General features: G+C 42.9%; 1 protein-coding gene across 6 annotated transcripts in view; it reads right to left on the bottom strand.

The window, feature by feature from the left end:
* Positions 1 to 18,392, bottom strand: part of LOC110508414 (transcription factor E2-alpha) — a 41,947-nt gene that overhangs the window by 6,748 nt on the left and 16,807 nt on the right. For 2 of the 6 annotated variants that reach the window (XM_021588930.3, XM_036966948.2), the window contains exons 5-18: positions 15,376 to 15,451; positions 14,754 to 14,794; positions 14,358 to 14,487; positions 12,321 to 12,370; positions 8,270 to 8,372; positions 7,668 to 7,807; positions 7,389 to 7,527; positions 7,158 to 7,210; positions 4,431 to 4,509; positions 3,792 to 3,868; positions 3,427 to 3,606; positions 3,167 to 3,254; positions 2,897 to 3,029; positions 2,514 to 2,567 (exon numbers count right to left, since the gene is read on the bottom strand). In XM_021588930.3, coding sequence (XP_021444605.2) covers positions 2,514 to 2,567; positions 2,897 to 3,029; positions 3,167 to 3,254; positions 3,427 to 3,606; positions 3,792 to 3,868; positions 4,431 to 4,509; positions 7,158 to 7,210; positions 7,389 to 7,527; positions 7,668 to 7,807; positions 8,270 to 8,372; positions 12,321 to 12,370; positions 14,358 to 14,487; positions 14,754 to 14,794; positions 15,376 to 15,451 — 1,343 coding nt within the window. Of the gene's footprint in view, positions 1 to 1,682; positions 1,925 to 2,513; positions 2,568 to 2,896; positions 3,030 to 3,166; positions 3,255 to 3,426; positions 3,607 to 3,791; positions 3,869 to 4,430; positions 4,510 to 7,157; positions 7,211 to 7,388; positions 7,528 to 7,667; positions 7,808 to 8,269; positions 8,373 to 12,320; positions 12,371 to 14,357; positions 14,488 to 14,753; positions 14,795 to 15,375; positions 15,452 to 18,392 lie in introns of all 6 variants that reach the window. The other 4 variants (XM_036966949.2, XM_090225694.1, XM_021588931.3 and 1 more) reach the window with 3 other exon arrangements.

Here is an 18,392-nt window from a genome sequence, read left to right as displayed (position 1 = left end):
GTTATTTTGTCAAATTGGGCGTTTTGAATGTTGAGCCATTATGGGCTGACAACTATCAGACCAAATGTTCCAAATGGAATCTGACAAAGCCAAGACAAGTCTGTCTTCTGCTGATCAGGGTCCAGGGTGGGAGTCAGAGGATAATACGAGGCCTTTTGGGGGGGGGGGGGGGGGGGGCGGGGGGGGGGGGGGCTGTCAGTTAGGAGGTAAGAAGAACAAGGAAGAGAGGGAGAAAGAGAGCGACACACCCTCTGGCAGGTCTAGATCATACACAAGGCCAGAGAGGAAGCCAGGGGGGAGAGATTGGGAAACAGGACAACAGTAAGCTGAATGCCACTGGTGCCTCATGTTAAATACATCAGCTGCCATAGATGTATTTATCTGAATGAAAGGAAGCTGAAGTCACTGCTGCCATCTGCAAAAGTAAACGACGAAAAGAGAAAGAGGGGGTTGAAGAGAGGGAGAGGCGTGGAGATGACCAATGAAATCAGTACATTAAAAAGGTTAACATTTGACAAATAAGGGCATGCAACAAAGACATTGCAATAAGGAAGTGAAGGGTTAAGTTAATACATTGAGGAATGGGATAGGAGCAGAACAGTGAGCCCCTCCATCCAATCACAACCTGTGTCTGCATTTGTATAGCCAATCAGCAAGCAGAATACAGAGTATGCATAGAGCCAGACACAGTAACACATTTGTAGAAACAGAAGTGGTAAGGTCTTGTTTTTAAAACAACGTGAGGGGTAAATGTCAAATGATAGCTGCCTGAATTACTTTCCTTTCTTGTGGATAATAGAGGAGACAAGCCCATATAAGTTAACCCAAGAGAAATAAAACAAGACTAGAACGTAACTTGGGACTTGTATTTTTTTTATCTGAGGAGGTTTTACATTTTTTCCAAATGTAAAACACTCATAAGCAATAGATCACATCTTCACACTTCAAAATTGGGCCATTCGCCAAAGCTGATGAAACAAATACAGAAGCCATCATCTGGTCCTGAAATAATTTTAACGTGAAGTGGAAGATAATGTTGTTAAAAAGAAAATGTGTGTTGCTAAGGCCTCAGACAAGCAGCACAGTGATTGGACACAGACAGCGATAGAAGCAAATAAAGGAAATCAGTAATGTTAATATAGTGGAGGGTGAGGCAGAGTCACATGAAGCATATTTTACAGTGGAGACAGCCCAGACAGACAGCCCCATGCCATTTAGATCAGGCAACACATACTTCACCAGACATGAGTCCAGTGCTGGCCTGTATGTGTCCACAGCAGCAAAGCCTTGTAGGACTGGAGAAGGGCTAGTCCCAAAACAGTCTAAATAGCCTGCTTCCTCATCCCCTGTCCTCCCATCATCACTGATCAACAAACACAACTTGATAGTTGGGAACTAGCCTAAAGGCAGCATCTCAATACTTTAAAGTGGCCTCCCCTCCTTCATCTGCAATGATCTAAAAACACAGAACAGGTGAAAGCAATATGGACTGACACCTTTCCAATTACATCACAACAATGAAGGAAGAGAGCCACAGAGACCAAACCATTCAAGACAATCGAGACACATCCCAGGGCCTTCAACCTGAAGAATAGGAGACTAGAAACTCAGAATTGGGACGCGGCCCTACCCTGGTCTTTTCTCCTGTCTAAACCTGGATCCCCCAGTGACAGCACACTGACCTCGGACTTGCTGCTCCAGGTTGAGTATAACATTAACGGCCTGGTGCAGAATGAGAAGTTTGGTCTGGGGTTTCTCATTAGTCAGGTGGAGCTGACACATGCGGCCCAGCTCCTTAAAGCCCTCGTTGATGTCCCGTACGCGCAGCCGCTCGCGGGCATTATTCGCCACCCGCCGCTCTTTCTCCCGCTCCACCTTCACCTCCGGCGGCAGATCCTCTTCGTCCTCGTCCTCCTCATCACGACTGATGAAAAGTCAATGTGGACCAAGGGGGGAAGGATTGGTTGGAAGGGGGGGATAGAAGACATTACATGGGTATGACTGACATATTTACTAACATGGACAAGACTGTCCAAACAAGTATTATTTTGTCCAAATTTTACAACAAAACAGGACTTTATATAAATCAGTTACATATTTCTGCAAACTGACAGAACATAAACAGCTTTTTTTTTATAAATGTATAACATTTTCTTAAAGCCAGGTTTATATTCATGAAATAGCTCTGACATGATACCATCTTATTTAACTGAAATGCAAGGCATCAAATTGAACATTCATAATACTTAACCTGAGTTTAATAACTGATGGCGTATCTGCTTCAGAGATTGTATGCTATAAGAATGTGTTATAATTTCAAGATTGTACAAACCATTCTCAAGGCACAAACAGCACGGCTTTTTTTTTTAATGCTGAAATTCTGCCCACAGTCTAAAATGGTTCTGATATAATCCGTTTTTTTATAATTTATTCTCAAAATAATTAAATAGCTATCTATATTTATGGCCACACCCCCTTAAGTGTGAGGCTCACGTGATTGGATGCAGACTTACTCTGCTCCCGTGTCTGATAGGGAGGAGGAGAAGGTCTGGAAGGAGAACATCTCTCTGAAAACAACGGTAGACACGAGGGCAAAAATGACAACAGTGCTACGGAGAATCACCTCTTTTTGGGTGCTGGGGCCGTGTTAAGTTGAAATAATGATGGCAAACCTGCACTCCCTGAATACATTTAATCATTTTCAAGCAGCAGAATTTAAATCATTAAATAAATCATGATAATGTTCAGTGAGTGAGAGTTCACCCCCTTTATAACAATGGCACAGACCCCACATACGCGCGTCTCAAGTTAGGATTTGGCCGAGAGAGACGGACTTCAAATCATATGGACGTGTGTGTTTCTGATATGTTTTATCGCTATCAGAAGGGTTAGTCACCTTGTTCGAGTGCGGGCCTTCGAGTCTTTCTTCTCATCCTCTGACTTGTCAGCCACAGAGGAATTCTCGTCATCCTCCTTGTCCTCCCTTTTGATGTCAGAGCCACTGGATGAGTGTGTGGAGCGAGAGAGGCCTGACGGAGCGGGAGATAAGTCAATGAAAAGCACAGCAGATAATTTGAGAAAGAGAGAGATCGACAAACATTGCGTGTCCTTTCCTGAAATGATGAAAAGAGCGAGAGGGAAAAAAAAAAGAAAAAAAAAAACTCACTGGTGAAGCCTTCGGGCTGGCTGCCAGAGGGAGGGCCATGATGACCATGCACACCCCCACTAGTCGAGTCCTCGTGGTGGTTCGACATCTATAGAACAGATGAGAAACATGGTATTAGGCAAGTAGACAGTACTACGGACAAGTAGGTGTTACATTGGTATCACATGAAGGAGGAGGATGTACATAATAGTGTGAATCAATGGACATACCACCCATGTGGCTAGATATGGCCACTATGTATTTATCCCTCCTGTTCTTACCAGGCTGGGCAGTCTGTTGGCCAGTCCCAGGCCAGCGTTGTTGAAGGCCTGGGCGAGCCCTCCTATCCCGGCGCTGAGGAGGCTGTGCATGTCAGCCAGCCCCCCTGGACCCCCTTGTCCCCCGGCGTGACGCTGGAGCACGTGGATGGCCTCCTCCAAACGGTCCTCCATCTTGTTTTGCTTTAGGGGGGAGGGGGAAAGGGCGGGGTTAAGTAAAACCAATGAGTAAACACTTAATTTATCGACTTCAATTCATCCAACTTGCTTAGGATCAAGGTGGTATTTTTGATCCGATGTTTTTGATCATTGTAACCAGTGCCACTGCACACATACATGGAGTTGAACATTATAAGTTAGTTACTCACCAGAGCCTGCAGTCCACCCTCGAAGTTTGGAGAGGGTGTGGCCTGTCCCGAGCCCCGGGGCCACTGAGAGGCAGAACCTACAGAGGTAGAGACATTGAGCATCTGGACAACAGGGTCTGTGAAAATAGTCAGCGCTAACGGCAAGAGTGGGTCTGTCCAGCTACCAGGTAAACGGTCCATTCTTGACGGCAAAAAAGCAGTCAACCCTAAACCCCATTTCAGACGTCACACTCAAAGCACTGTTGTCAAGCAAGAACCTAATCCTATTACTCAGTTCCACTCTAAACCAATAGATGGAGCCACATTATCATTGTAATTGTGTCATTTAAGCTTCCTCTGCAAAATAGATTTTCTTGTCATTTTCCATGTGGCTGTAACCTTACACCCCAGGATAGTGCCCCCTAAGGCCTAAAACAGGTGTGATCTCATAGGTCAGTGATTCACTAATGTTTTTGCCCTTTCACTCACCCAAAGACTTAGCAAAATAACACCTTAATCAGTCGTGAATGAAGACTGGGCTAGGAACTAGCAGTAGGCTCCAACCCCCCATTTGGGAAACACTATGCTAAATTAGACTACAGGCTAACTAACCCAGGTGCGTTCCTCCTAGCTACAGGTGTATTCTCCCTGCCCACTCACCTGCTATGGCCTGGGGAGAGCCCACTGGAGTAGACGGAGATGATGGGAAGGTGTTGCTGTTGTGGTCTGAGGGATAAATCTACACAGAAACAAAAGACAACATGAAATGGTGGGTGTTTCTCAATATGCATACTACCGTGCTCCACACTCATGTTCCAAGCGCCTTCTTAGAGGACGTTCTTGTGAGGATGAGAACGCATAAACATGGAGAATGCATAAAACATTACATTGAGAAGCACTCGCACTCCCCCCTACTGTATTACCTCACGCTGCACCTCCCAATCACTGAACCTTCTTCCAGCCAGGACAATGGCAACAATAAAGACGAAACAAGATGTACACAAAGCAAACATTTTATTTGATAGTTATCAGCTAGATATGTAAATTGTTGTTATCCAGCCAGCTAGGTAAACATGCAAAAATGACCTAAAATGAATGTTATGCAAGGTACAGTAGATTTTAACTCTTCTTCGTGGCTTGCCAGTTAGCACTACAAGCAAAAATGACCTAAAATCAATGTCATCCAAGGTAGATGTAAATTCTTCATGGATATCTGGCCAACTAACAGTAGTAGCTAGCCAGTTAGCACTACAGACTTACTATGGGCTTTACAACCAACAGTGGGTATTGTAGGCAAGTAACCATGCCAAAATGTATACAGCATGTATTTATTAACGTATCAAGATAAAATATTGTAGTCTGGCAACATATGAGATGTGAATAGGCAACACTTCATTCCAAAGTCGGAGTGTATTTACTCACGTCAGCTCAAATAATTGATTTCAAGAAAATGTGCGCAATTTTTTATGTGGTCAATTCATATTTCTTTGCATACTAACCATTGAATCCGTCAAAGTACGCATTCAAGAAGTGCCCTCAGTACTCCGTTTCGAATACTTTGATTTGGACTCATGCTCCAATTTGCATGCTAAGAGCACGGTAGTATGCAATTTGAGAAACATTATTCAATAGTAAGATCTGTGACAGAGAACTACATAAGACTCAGCATCCTCTTATTTGCAGATCGTTTTTTTTTCTAGGGCTGTCCCAAACAAGAAAAAATAATGGTCAACCGAAAGTCGGCTGTTCTTTTGACCAAATCGATTGGTCGACATTTTTAAACGTGTATTTTTCCCATATATAGACACACCCAATGTGTTTTAATAAAATCAACTATATGCATTGATCTTGTCTGATGCTTTAAGCTGACGGTTTGATGAAGACAAGTGCCTCAAGAGGGCGCCAGAGATCTAGATAACCAGAAGAAAAAAAACTTAATCTGACCCAACTATTCTCTTCCAGCTCCAGCTGGTTTTCACAGATTCTTCCATTACTCTCCTGAAGGTGCCAGTAAAACGCTACACGAGGAGTCGGCAACCTTTTTCATGTGGATTGCTAATTTTTCAAACTATTTCTACCGATCTGCGTGCCCGTTACGATTTTCGTTAAACTGTTTCAAGAAAATGTGCTAAGTTAAATGTATAAATTACATCTTCATATCTCAAAATCATTGTCATGGGATTAAATCAAAATTCTATCCAACTCTAAATGAAAAGGATACAAACCTAAAAAGTAACTTCTATTGCCATCTATGTAAAAATAGCCTACACAAAGCCAAATAAAAACATTGCAGCCTGCAGGTAATAAATATCCTGGTAAAAATAAATATCAGATGAATCACATTGTTGCAGACAGACCATGTGTAGCCAAACTTGAAACATTGTATCAACTACTAACTTGGGTTCTGCCCGAAGCATGCGCTAGGGAACGTGCAACATTGTATAAAATATTCAGGGCCCTCAAGAGTTTCCTGCACCAGTGAGCTCCGGACAGACACAGTTGTAGCCATTTGCGCAAGGGATAAAAAGCAGTGCTTGACTTGGGCAGGAGCTCACTGTAGCAGAGTACCCGACACCTCAAATTTGTCTTGATTTGTTTAACACTTCTTTGATTACTACATTATTTCATGTGTTATTTCATAGTTCTAATGTCTTCACTTTTACTCTACAATAGAGTAGGTGTCGTCCAAACTTTTGACTGGTACTGTATGTAATGGGGAATTTATGTACACTAACAATCAAAATGCAAACAATTCACACAATGAAGTTATGAAACAATGAATGTGCACAAATTGGCAGGAGAGACATATTCTGGAGAGAGAAGTGCATTGTGCATTTGGGCGCATGGTCAATCTGACATCTGCATTGGCCATGCAGCATTTAAGGTGATACGGCCTCAGAAGAAGTTAGGGCATTCATACTTCTAGCGCTTCATGGAGCAGAGCAGAGCTGTTTTCAAGGAAGTAAGTTTGTGTTTATACAGGATGTACCACCCCCACCTACCGTCAACCAGTCATGTCAATGAGGAGCTATACAGAGCCCTCTGCATTGTTGCAAAATGTGGGAGGCGATGCGGTACAGAGCTGGATTTGGCCTCTGCAATTGTGTCACACTTGTGTCCACATGTAGCCTCCGACCACATTTTCGTATCAAGCATAAATTGGCTCTTAGTCTAGGCCTCAGCAATGGATTAGTTCACGGAGACGGGCGCATCTATATATCACACACACGTTACTGCTCGACTAAAACAAATTTAGGTCGACCAACAGCCTAACAAAAACAATTCAATAAAAAATAAACAAATTGACCAGTCGACTAATTGACCAGTCGTTTTTTCAGCAAAATGACTGAAGACTATGGTTGATGTGGTCTGTGCGATTCTACTCACCGATGCTAGGGCTTTGCCGATCTCATCTCCTGAGCTTCCTGTCCCCCGGTTGGCTGTGATGAAACAATAAAGTAGACAGCAAACTATTAGAACTGATATTTCCATTTTATAGAAGTAAAGGGAGAAACAAACAAACAAAGGAAGGGCCAGAAAGTAAGAGAAAAATAGACAGAAACAGGAAGCTATATAGAAAAAGACAGTCTACATAGAGTCAGTGGTAGACAGTCATACCCATGATGGTGTCTGTTCCGTTGATGGGGGACGTGTGGTTGGAGACTCCGTAGCCAGTGGATCCTGAGTGGAAGCTCCCGTTCACCTCGCTGCCGTGCAGGGGGTAGTTCTGGGGCGAGAGAGGCAGCGGCTGGCGTTTCTGCACAAAAACAGGCTTAAAAAAGTCATTCTCTGTGTTTTGGGAGAGAGCGAGATGACAGTGGTGTATACTACCATCTTATGTAACCTTTATTTAAACAGAGAACCTTTTGGTGTATGTGTTTGTGACAGAAGTCTCACCAGTCTGTCCTGGGGGTTGATGGCTGTGAAGGGTGTAGGCTGGCCCAGGTGGGGGGAGTTACCCAGCATGGCTGTAGAGTAACCCGGCTGCCCCATCGACCCGCCAGAACTCCACGGGTCAGGGGAGGGGTGCAGGCCTTCTGTCAGGGGGAAACCAGGGGAGGGTAGGGATGGGTGTTTGTGTGTGGAGGGTAGGGGTGTGGACAAAAGAGAGAGGGTGAGCACCAGAGGGACGAGCAGCATCCAGAGATAAGACAATAAGGGTCCACAACATATGAAGCATGTCACATACGCCTGATGACTTCATCCTAGTGTACAGATAGACACACAGGGCAGGCGGAGTATCACATTAGCTCGGGGCTTTGACTCACTATCAGTAGGCGTTTCCACAGGCAGAAATTGAGAAAATAAAAGACAGGAATGGGTCATCGCCATAGACGTCACTGGTCAGCTAATGCATTATTCAATTGATTGACCTCACCTAAAACAATGTTTTGTTCCACATTCTCCATATAGCAGAGTTATCACTATGGGCTAACCCACTCTGATAGGTACACTGTGTAGTTTTGGCCCCCAGACACGATCTGGTATAAAGTAATGACCTTGCATGTAGAAGGAGCCAGGGTAGCCAACATTTCCAGGCTTGGAGGCAGGATACCCTGCACCGTCTCTGTTATATTCCTCTCCTGAGGCCGATGCATACACCTAGAGAACACGCACACACAGTAGGGGAGATGAGCACGTCAAACGGACTATTTTCTAGTAATAATTCCCAATTGATTGGAGATAGTAGAGAAGGTGTAGTCAAAAAAAACATGTATCGATATCTTGATTAGGATACCCATCCCTCCCTTCATAACATTGTACAATATAGCGTTTATCAATTATTATTTTTTTCTTCTATTGAGGAGTATGTATTTTTATTTATTAATTCAAATCAACAGCCTCTGACATTTGAGGACACTGGGTCATTGACATATCTCTAGAACTAAGCAGTGTGGAAGGTTTTTTAAGACTGAAAATAACAAGTCCACAGACACACTCCCAGTCTTAATAGGGCAACCTTTGGGCCACATTAAAAGACTACTACAAGAAAACTCTGGCTGCCTCTGAACTAAATTGTCTCCTTTTGTTTTATGTCATTATTTGGCCTATACACAGTACAGCCTAAACTCTGTACACCTGTATAATCTGCTGGAAAGTATTCACACCCCTCGACTTTTCACACATTTTGTTAGGTTACATCCTTTTTCAAAAAATTTTAAAGTTATTTCTCCACAATCCACACACAATACCCAATAATGACAAAAAAAAAAAAAAAAAAACAGGTTTAGAAATGTTAGTACATTTACTAAACATTAAAAAAAATACACTAAAATATCACATTCACAAAAGTATTCAGACACTTTACTCTGTTGAAGCACATTTGGAAGCGATTACACAGACAAGTTCTTGGGTTTGACGCTACAAGCTTGGCACGCCTGTATTTGGGGAGTGTCTCCCATTCTTCTCTGCAGATCCTCTCAAGCTCTGTCAAGTTGGATGGGGAGCGTTGCTGCACAGCTATTTTCAGGACTCCAGAGATATTCGGTCGGGTTCAAGTCCGGGCTCTGTCTGGGCCACTCAAGGACATTCAGAGACGTGTCCCGAAGCTACCCCTGCATTGTCTTGGCTGTGTGCCTAGGGTCATTGTCCTATTGGAAGGTGAACCTTCACCCCAGTCTGAGGTCCTGAGCACTCTGGAGCAGGTTTTCAACAAGGATCTCTATACATTACTCCGTTCATCTTTCTCTCAATCCTGACTGACTAGTCTCCCAGTCCCTGAAAAACATCCCCACAGCATGATGCTGCCACCACCATGTTTCACGGTAGGCATAGTGCCAGGTTTCCTCCAGACGTGACGCTTGGCATTCAGGCCAACGAGTTCAATCTTGAATCTACATTCTCATGGTCTGAGAATCTTTAAGTGCCTTTTGGCAACTCCAAGTGGCCCGTCACGTACCTTTTACTGAGGAGTGGCTTCCGTCTGGCCACTCTACCGTAAAGGCCTAATTGGTGGAGTGCTGTAGAGATGGGAGAACCTTTCAGAAGGACAACCAACTCCACAGAGGAACTCTGGAGCTCTGTCAGTGACCATCGGGTTCTTGGTCACCTCCCTGACCAAATCCCTTCTCCCCCGATTGCTCAGTTTGGCCGGGCAGCCAGCTCTAGGAAGAGTCTTGGTGGTTTCAAACTTCTTCCATTTAAGAATGATGGAGGCCACTGTGTTCTTTGGGACCTTCAATGCTGCAAAAGTGTTTGGTACCCTTTCCCAGATCTGTGCCTTGACACAATCCTGTCTTGGAGTTCTACGGACAATTGCTTCGACCTCATGGCTTGGTTTTTGCTCTGACATGCACTGTGGGACCTTATATAGCCTTTCCAAATCATGTCCAATCAATTGAATGTAACACAGGTAGACCAATTAAGTTGTAGAAACATCAAGGATGATCGATGGAAGCAGGATGCGTTGAGCTCAATTCAGAGTCTCGTGGCAAAGAGCCTAAATATTTATTTAAATAAAAGGTATCCGTTTTTATTTGTAGTAAATGTGCAAAAACTTCTAAACCTGTTTCGCTTTGTCATTATGGGGTAGTGTGTGTAGATTGTTAAAGATTTATTTAATCCATTTTAGTTTAAAGCAATGGAAACAGGATGCGTAACAACATAACAAAATATGGAAAAAGTCAAGGGGTCTGAATACTTTCCGAAGGCGCTGCCTTGAACTAATGACATGGAGGTTTCCATTAACTCAGTACAATGTCTGAACTCCTTATGATCTTAATGCTCTGTTACCAAGACAACAAATGGTTTCTTTAATGGTTGAAAAGGGGGGGGATTTTGCCCTCAACTTACTGCTTCTTCTCTGTGATCGCAGGGCCTTACGGCTAGGTTTGCGATATGTGGTGTGTGTGTTACACACATGATCAAGTTAGGTCTGGTTAACACACATGATCCAGTCTCCTCTGTGGCTTACAGAGCATCACCCATAGGATTTCTAGTAGTCTCTGGCATGTCACTAAAGAGGTGAAGGTCCTGAGGTTGTGAACTAGCAGAGCTCTCAGAATCAGCTCTACTCTGGCAGGGGTTAGAGAATCAAACTATGCGCCCGACAACTCAGATCTTACACAGTGAAGTTTTTTCTGTTATTTGATTGAACAGAGAGAGGAAGAGAGGAGAGGAAGAGAGGAGGAGAGGTACAAAAGGGAATGGAGAGATGCACTACTAATTACTGTGCCATCTGCCCATTCCTGGACTGCAGCCAACTCTACGGGCAGCTGGGATAGAGGGATGGGGGAGGGAGAGAACGAGGGGGATGGAGGGGGGGCGAGAGAGAAACAGAAAGGAGGGTGGGAGAGGAAGTAGAGCACAAGAGAGGGGGAGAAAAAAAGATAGGGAGTTGAAGGGAGAGCGACAGAGGGAGAATCGGAAGGAGAACAGGGGAAGAGCAGAAACGGTATAGTGAAGTCAAGTAACGGCCAGGTCTGCATGTCATCAAGCATAATTTTTCCCCTTAAGTAATCTGTGGACGAGGGTGCTGGGCTGGAAGGAATGCAAGCACATCTAGAAAAAAAATGGCCTATAAATATGACCCTCTATAAAAACATTTCTAAATAAATGAATGGGTGAATGAGTAGGGCTCTGTTTATTTTTTTCACCTCGTCGGCAGTGTAAAGGCACACAGCTGTGGGTCTGGAGGCTCTCTCTCTGCACGTTAGGCTGCTGCTCTGAACACCAGGGAGAAGCCCGCCATGCACTGGGACTGTGTGTGTGTGTGTGTGTGTGTGTGTATGGGGGGGGGCTTAGTCTGGCTATTGGAGTGCACACTCAGTGACGATGAGTGCTGGGAGGCATTTTAAGGATGGGGGATGCCAAAAAAAAAAAATGGGAGCATTCCTGATAATGGGTGGGGAAAAGGTGTGGATATGGTTGGGTAGGTGGGCACATTTTGGGTTTGGAGAGGGCAAAAGGTCTGAGTGTTCTTGGGTGTGGGTGTGTGTTCTTAAGGGGCAAATAGGCAGACTAGGGTGTGGCAGTCTAGTAAGAGGGGGGTAACGGTGGGGCTGGAGAGGGGGACAGTTTTACAAGCTTTGGTGTTCCATTTTGGACATTAGCACAATGGGGGCACCAATTGGTGTCACCTGGTTAGTCAGTATGTTACACCTGCGCTGGCTTGTCATCTTGTTAGTCAGAAGATGTTTCAACTGTGCTGGCACAGGTGATATTTAAGAGCGCCTGGCCCAGTGCTCCAGTTGTCTTGATAGACGCGAAAGGTTACCACCTTTAGCTGGCTCTCTCTATTTGATTTCCAGAAAAACATTCCGTTGTCCAATTTCCCTGATTTAGTTTTGCTCCACCGTTTTTTGGTTTGCTTCCTGTCTAAGTTGTTTTTTTTCTTCTTTCGTTTGCCTCGTAGTGGTTAAATTTAGTGGGCGCTCATGGTTAGTGTCTTGCTATGCAACTTTCAGTGGACACCCCCGTGACTGTCATTTAGAGCCCCTCCTAAAAAACCCGCCTGTTTTGTTTTAATGGTCGTTGTCAGTAACTCTGTTAGTTCTCCCTTCTGTTTGAGCGACTTTTGGATTTCATGCTGGGGAATGTAACAGTACTTACCGAAGAGGGCAGGCCAGGGGGAACTTTCCTGATCTTTTTTGGCTGGGCATCTGACACACACACCCACACACACAAACGAGATGAAACAAAGTTATGAAAGCAGTTAAGGGCATTCCAAATAATTGTCCATTTGTGCTGGTAGGAATATTTGCCTTTATGGCCCATAACTTCATCAAATGTAATCTAATCTTATACAACCAATATGTTTATGCAGTGGCCTCACACCACCTCTCCTTCCATTGAATCCCCTGCAGGTTTAGCAGAAGTGCGATTTCTCAGGTTCTTATTTTAAACCTCAGTAGGAGAAGTGAAGGTAATCAGTCGGAAATATGAACCAGAATAAAGAGCAACTCCTCTCCTTTGACATAGTAAAAGTGGAGCGGATACGGTCATGAATTCCATGTGATTTTGTACAAAGAGGTAGCAATTATTCAACAGTATACATGTAGAACTAGGGCTGGGCGATTTGGCCTAAAACACATCTAACTTTCCCCCAATATACATCTAGATTTATAAAAATGTTCTCTCTAAATAAGCTTTGTGGTACAAGGTAAAAATGTACTGCATTTAAAACAGCAAAAAATAAAATCAATTCAGAAGTTGGTCAATTATACCTAGGCTGAACATATGCCTTCAACAACCATAAGACTAACACATCATTTAATTATTTTATCAAAATAGTAGTACCTGCTTTTTTTGTTGTTGCAATTCTCACTGATCTAGCTTTCAGGTCGGTCTATAAAAATGATCTGTTTGTAACACATTTAACCAGAACCATGCATAATGCAACCCCACTAATAATGCAGAAAATGACCACCAGTCTCAATCTCTCAAGCCAAGCCCACATGCTAGCAATAAGCCAGTTAATAGTCATAATATAAAAAAGTTTAGTCAACTTGGATCTAGGTATAATTTCAGAAGCTCTGAATTCAGCTACAGTTGTTGTGAACACAACCTTATGCCCGTATCCAACTGTTTAAAAACGGCATTCTAGCCTTTCCACTTTGTTCAGATGTTGAAATCAAATGGCCTACCTTATTTCTCAGAATGAGAATGAGTTGCCAATTCCTTATATAATTGTGTTATGATTATTGCACATGTATAATACACAGACTAAACAGCTAGTATAACAATCTTTATTTGACTAAAATGCTGCTAGCGATACGTGGTACAAAAACTGAGCATCCATTTTCCAGAATGTGTTCATTGCTACATCCGTTTTAGTAGTGTTTGATTTGCTCAAAATTTGAGGAGTTGAAACAAAACGGGATGGTTGGAGAGGTTAATGTCTCCCCTATAACAGTAAAATATTGTCTCCATGTGTTGTGGTGTCCATATGACCAATTCTGTTGGACCAAACCTTAAATTAAACCATTTGTCAGAGAGGAAGAAGTGATCCCTCATCTTTGTTGTTGTGAGTGGTAGGGGGAAGGGCTTGGGAGAACGAGACGAAGCGAGAGGTTTCACTCTGGCCAGAATCTGTCCAAAATAAGTCTAGTGGGTTTCTACGCGCTTATTTTGAACTTAAGCTTGTCGCATGCCTTCCCCGCCTTTGGGACAACGACTCCCATTGTTAAGGCATGAGCATCTCATAATTACATACAGATCTCTGGTGTAAATGGGAAGGTGCACAGGACAGACAGAGCAAACAAGACCAAAAAGACAACATGAGAACAAGAGGACAAACGCTCACAAAAACGAGGGAAAAAAATTCTGCAATACTGGCATTTGGAATCACACAAAAACAAATTAGAATTAATTTGATATATCGCCCAGCCCTATGTAGAACGTCCGAGATTTACAACAAATGCATTGCAGTAAGCATTTAAATAGAAATGCCATTCCATGGAAGTAAGCTTAAATTCAACAACATTTTTTAAAAATGTGGCCACCAGGAAAATTGGCACTGCTTTACATTAGTATGTCTATTCTACCCGTTCTAATTCTGTGCATCATCTTCCTTGCATGTATCCATGCTAGGAAATGGGGATAGCATGAGTGTATTATGGGGTAATTTTCAGTGGTTTCTGTCCTTACCCATGCTCTCCTGGGTGGGTCTCCTGCGAGGGTTGAATTGGGAGGGGTAGAACTGGGAGCCAGACTTCAGGCCCGAGGGTGACAGGGCATCAGGACTGGGCATGGGCATCTCACTGGGCATAAAGCCCGGCTACGCAGGAGAGGAATGAGAGAAGACAAGGTCAGACATACAAATACTGCATGAGAGATTATCCCAATGTGGAGAGAGGAAAGAGGATGAGAAGGTCGACAGGAGGAGAAGGGAGAAAACTCAGGGATGAAGGAGAAGATGGGACAAGGTGGGCAGATTCACAAGAACATCAGTCAGAGGAAGAGATGGTAGCTTCAGAGGGGACACAGAAAAAACATTTGACACGTTGGAAGAGAAGCGAGGTCAAGAGAGGAGTCTGATTTTACCTGCGCTCCAAAAGAAGAGTAGGGTCCACGCTCAGCTTTCCCTATTAAAACAAGAGGGACAATCAGGGCAGGCCATTGTAAAGACCTTTTAAGCCACCTTTTACGCATCTCCAGCACATTAACACTCAATCCGGGGTGTTCCCCTTTCTCCAGTTGTTTGTGCTTGGGTGCACCTAAACCCCTAACCCCCTTCCAGCACACAGCCTAAACACCCTGTCCCCGTGTATGTGCCTAGTCACCTCCACACACACATGGAATGCCCCTGAAGGAGGTCTCTCATATACAGTGACAGTGAGGTTCTCTCGCACAGTCTCTGTATCCTCTGAGACACACATACAACTGCATCTCCATTCACTTGTATGCATTTCAATTTGCTCCCCTAAAGACGCATCATTATGCAGTCACTTCTCCTGGTCATTTATTGTAAATACAGGGTGGCTTACTGCAGCTCCGAAAGCCACACAAGACCACAGGGACCTGTTAGTGGGTTTACTTGGTCTTGATGGGGCCGTCAAATCAGCTGAGCTTAATTAAAGGGCTGAGGGTTGAGGAGAGAACCCGCTCCTGTTCCAAGGTCTAAACCACAGACCAGGTTGGAGGAAATATATTCAGATTTCCTTACCAACGATCCCCGAGCCGAACAAGGGGGTGGAAGCGAGGCCTTCGTGCTCGTTGTAATGACCCCCTTCGCCATAACCCTGGAGGGAGGGAGAGAGATGAGAGATAATATGAAGACTTAAAATCAATTGCTGTCTTTAAATTTTTTTTTTTTTTAAACTGATTCAGTATGCCAATCTTCAACCAAACGCACTGCGCATGTAGGCTCTTTGGGCTAATCTATGCTTAGGGTTGGGCGATGTCAACCTTTGTACTATCGTGATTATGTACCCGTAAAACATTGTGACATACGATGCTAATCACCCCTATTGGCCAGCCCCATATATATTTTTCTTAATGACAAGAATACAACACAATGCAACTGAATGAATCATAATGAAAGATAATATTGTTGAAAGCCTGGACAGATGCTAAGTGGAGGCAATGGCAAATGTTTTCTGATATTCCTTTCTGTTGGAGGGGCAGAGCAGGTTTGTGTGTGTCTGTCTGGCGTGCACATGATGGAAGTGTCTGATGAGGAACGGGTTGTTTTACCGTAGTGAGCTAGGTTATAGGCCTACATCATGGGACGGATAAAAAGCACTACCGTCCTTATAACTGGATAATAATTGCTTTATTTGCCGCAAAATAAATTGTGTTGTCCGCTGTGATTGAGAAGAGCCTATGCTATAGAGTTTCATTTGTTATTTTTGAAAGCCACAACAACTTTGGGACGACGCCTTCGTATGATAAAATATTTGGGAAATAAGCTACTGTTCATAACTAACTTGTCGTAAAGTTTTTAGGATAGGCCTAGTAGGAAGATAGGTTATTTGGTTTTTCAACCACGCATTAAGAGATTTTCCTGGTCCGCATGGATAGGTTATTTAAGATAGAGGACTGTCTAATAATGAGAGAACAAAATCTCAACAGCCTATAGAACATTTTAATGACAAGTTTAAGCTTGTGTTTTTAGGCTATTCAAATAACTTTAACCTCTTGAAACTAGGGGGCACTATTTTTATTTTGGGAAAAATAACATTCCCAAAGTAAACCGCCTATTTCTCAGGACCAGATGCTAGAATATGCATATAATTGACAGCTTAGGATAGAAAACACTCTAAAGTTTCCAAAACTGTCAAAATATGGTGTGGGTATAACAGAACTGATATTGCAGGCGAAAGCCTAAGAAAAATCCAATCAGGAAGTGATTCATGTTTTGAAACCGTTGTGTTCCTATGCATCCCTATTGGCCATTGAAAGGGATAGCAACCAGATTCCTTTTTCTACATATTCCCTAAGGTGTCTACATCATTGTGAAGTAGTTTCACGCCTTTATGTTGAAGAATGAGCGTAAACGACTACATTGCGTAAGTGGCCAGCTGAGGGCTCCGAGTGATTCTTGCGTAAAAGACAGAGGTAGTCATTTTTCCTCTCGCTCCTACTGAAAAGCTAATTGTCCCGGTTGATATATTATCGAACAGCTATTTGAAAAACACCTTGAGGATTGATTATAAAAAACGTTTTCCATGTTTCTATCGATATTATGGATATAATTAGATTTTTTTCCCCCCGTGTTGTCGTGACCGCTATTTCCGGTGGATTTCTGAACATAACGTGACAAACAAACAGAGGAATTTTGGGTATAAAAATAATCTTTATGGAACAAAAGGAACATTTGCTGTCTAACTGGGAGTCTCGTCAGTGAAAACATCCGAAGATCAAAGGTAAACGGTTAATTTGATTGCTTTTCTGATATTCGTGACCAAGCTTCCTGCTGCTAGCTGGACATAATGCTATACACAACGCTTGTCTTGCTTTGGCTGTAAAGCATAATTTCAAAATCTGAGATGACAGGGTGATTAACAAAAGGCTAAACTGTGTTTCATTAGATTTCACTTGTGATTTCATGAATATTTTTTGACCGTTGCGCTATGCTAATTAGTGTAGTTGATGACAATTCTCCCGGATCCGGGATGGGTAGTGCCAAGAGGTTTTAAGATGGAACTCCATTATATTCATTGTTTGGTGGGGAGAAAGTCACGCATAAAACAAAAATAGTCACCTTCAGTCATATTTATAGCCTATGAAATGGAGCAAAAGGAATATAGAGGGGAAAAAATTAAGTATCGGTTATAAAAAATTAAAATACAAAAATGGTTTAGGCTATAGCCTAACGCCAATGCATCCGACAGAGAAACAATATTGTCTGACTGGAGACTGTGCTGCTTTGATGAAATTCTCCACTCTGTTTGGCCTACATTCCTTCTCGCCTACAGAACGTAGGCGAGAACATTAATTGAAATAGGCTATAACAAATAGGAATAGACAAATTACCCAGAATGTCACTTGTGTGCTGTGCTGTGAGACTGTTTTTTCCTGAGCGGTGCCAGACAAGTTCAAATAGGCTAAACCATTGTCTGTCACATCACGATGTCGTCATCATTGACGATTGCTGTTAATCAATCATCGACTATAGAACCGCAATATCGGCCAACCCTAGTCCAGATAAGTCATCAGGGCTCTAAAGCGACCACGATTAAATATTTGGCTGTGCGACCCTAAGTTTTATTTAGAGCACCAGTGTGATTAAAATCCAATAAATGTAAAAAAAAAAATACACGAGTAACATTATTTTGCCGCAACACTGCTCTAACAGATTTTTCCGAAACATGAACATTGCTGCTTTCCACATTCCTTCTAAATATGAAAACATGTTCTCTAATTATACTATTCGTTTTTGTATATGGCTCTCTGATTTAGTAGAGCTGGGCGATAGTCAGATTTATCACAATCACAAAATTTATCGCTGGATTAGAAATACATAAAATAAAAAAATTGCTATTTGTTTACATTAGCGGCAGTGACCTAGGCAATTTTTACCCACTGCCATGTAAGACAACTGAAACGGTAGCCCATAATTCAAAAAGTAAGCTACTTAAGATTACATATCCAGAGAACACATGATTCATATTTGGATGTGCAACCTGTCAAAATAGGATCCAGAATGATCAGATTTATTTTTGGCTCTTCGGAGAATTT

Source organism: Oncorhynchus mykiss, chromosome 28, assembly GCF_057628025.1.
Source record: "Oncorhynchus mykiss isolate SJ-2025 chromosome 28, ASM5762802v1, whole genome shotgun sequence".
NCBI lineage: Eukaryota > Metazoa > Chordata > Actinopteri > Salmoniformes > Salmonidae > Oncorhynchus > Oncorhynchus mykiss.
Note: the sequence above shows the minus strand (reverse complement) of the source record. Positions and strands in the feature narration are given on the sequence as shown.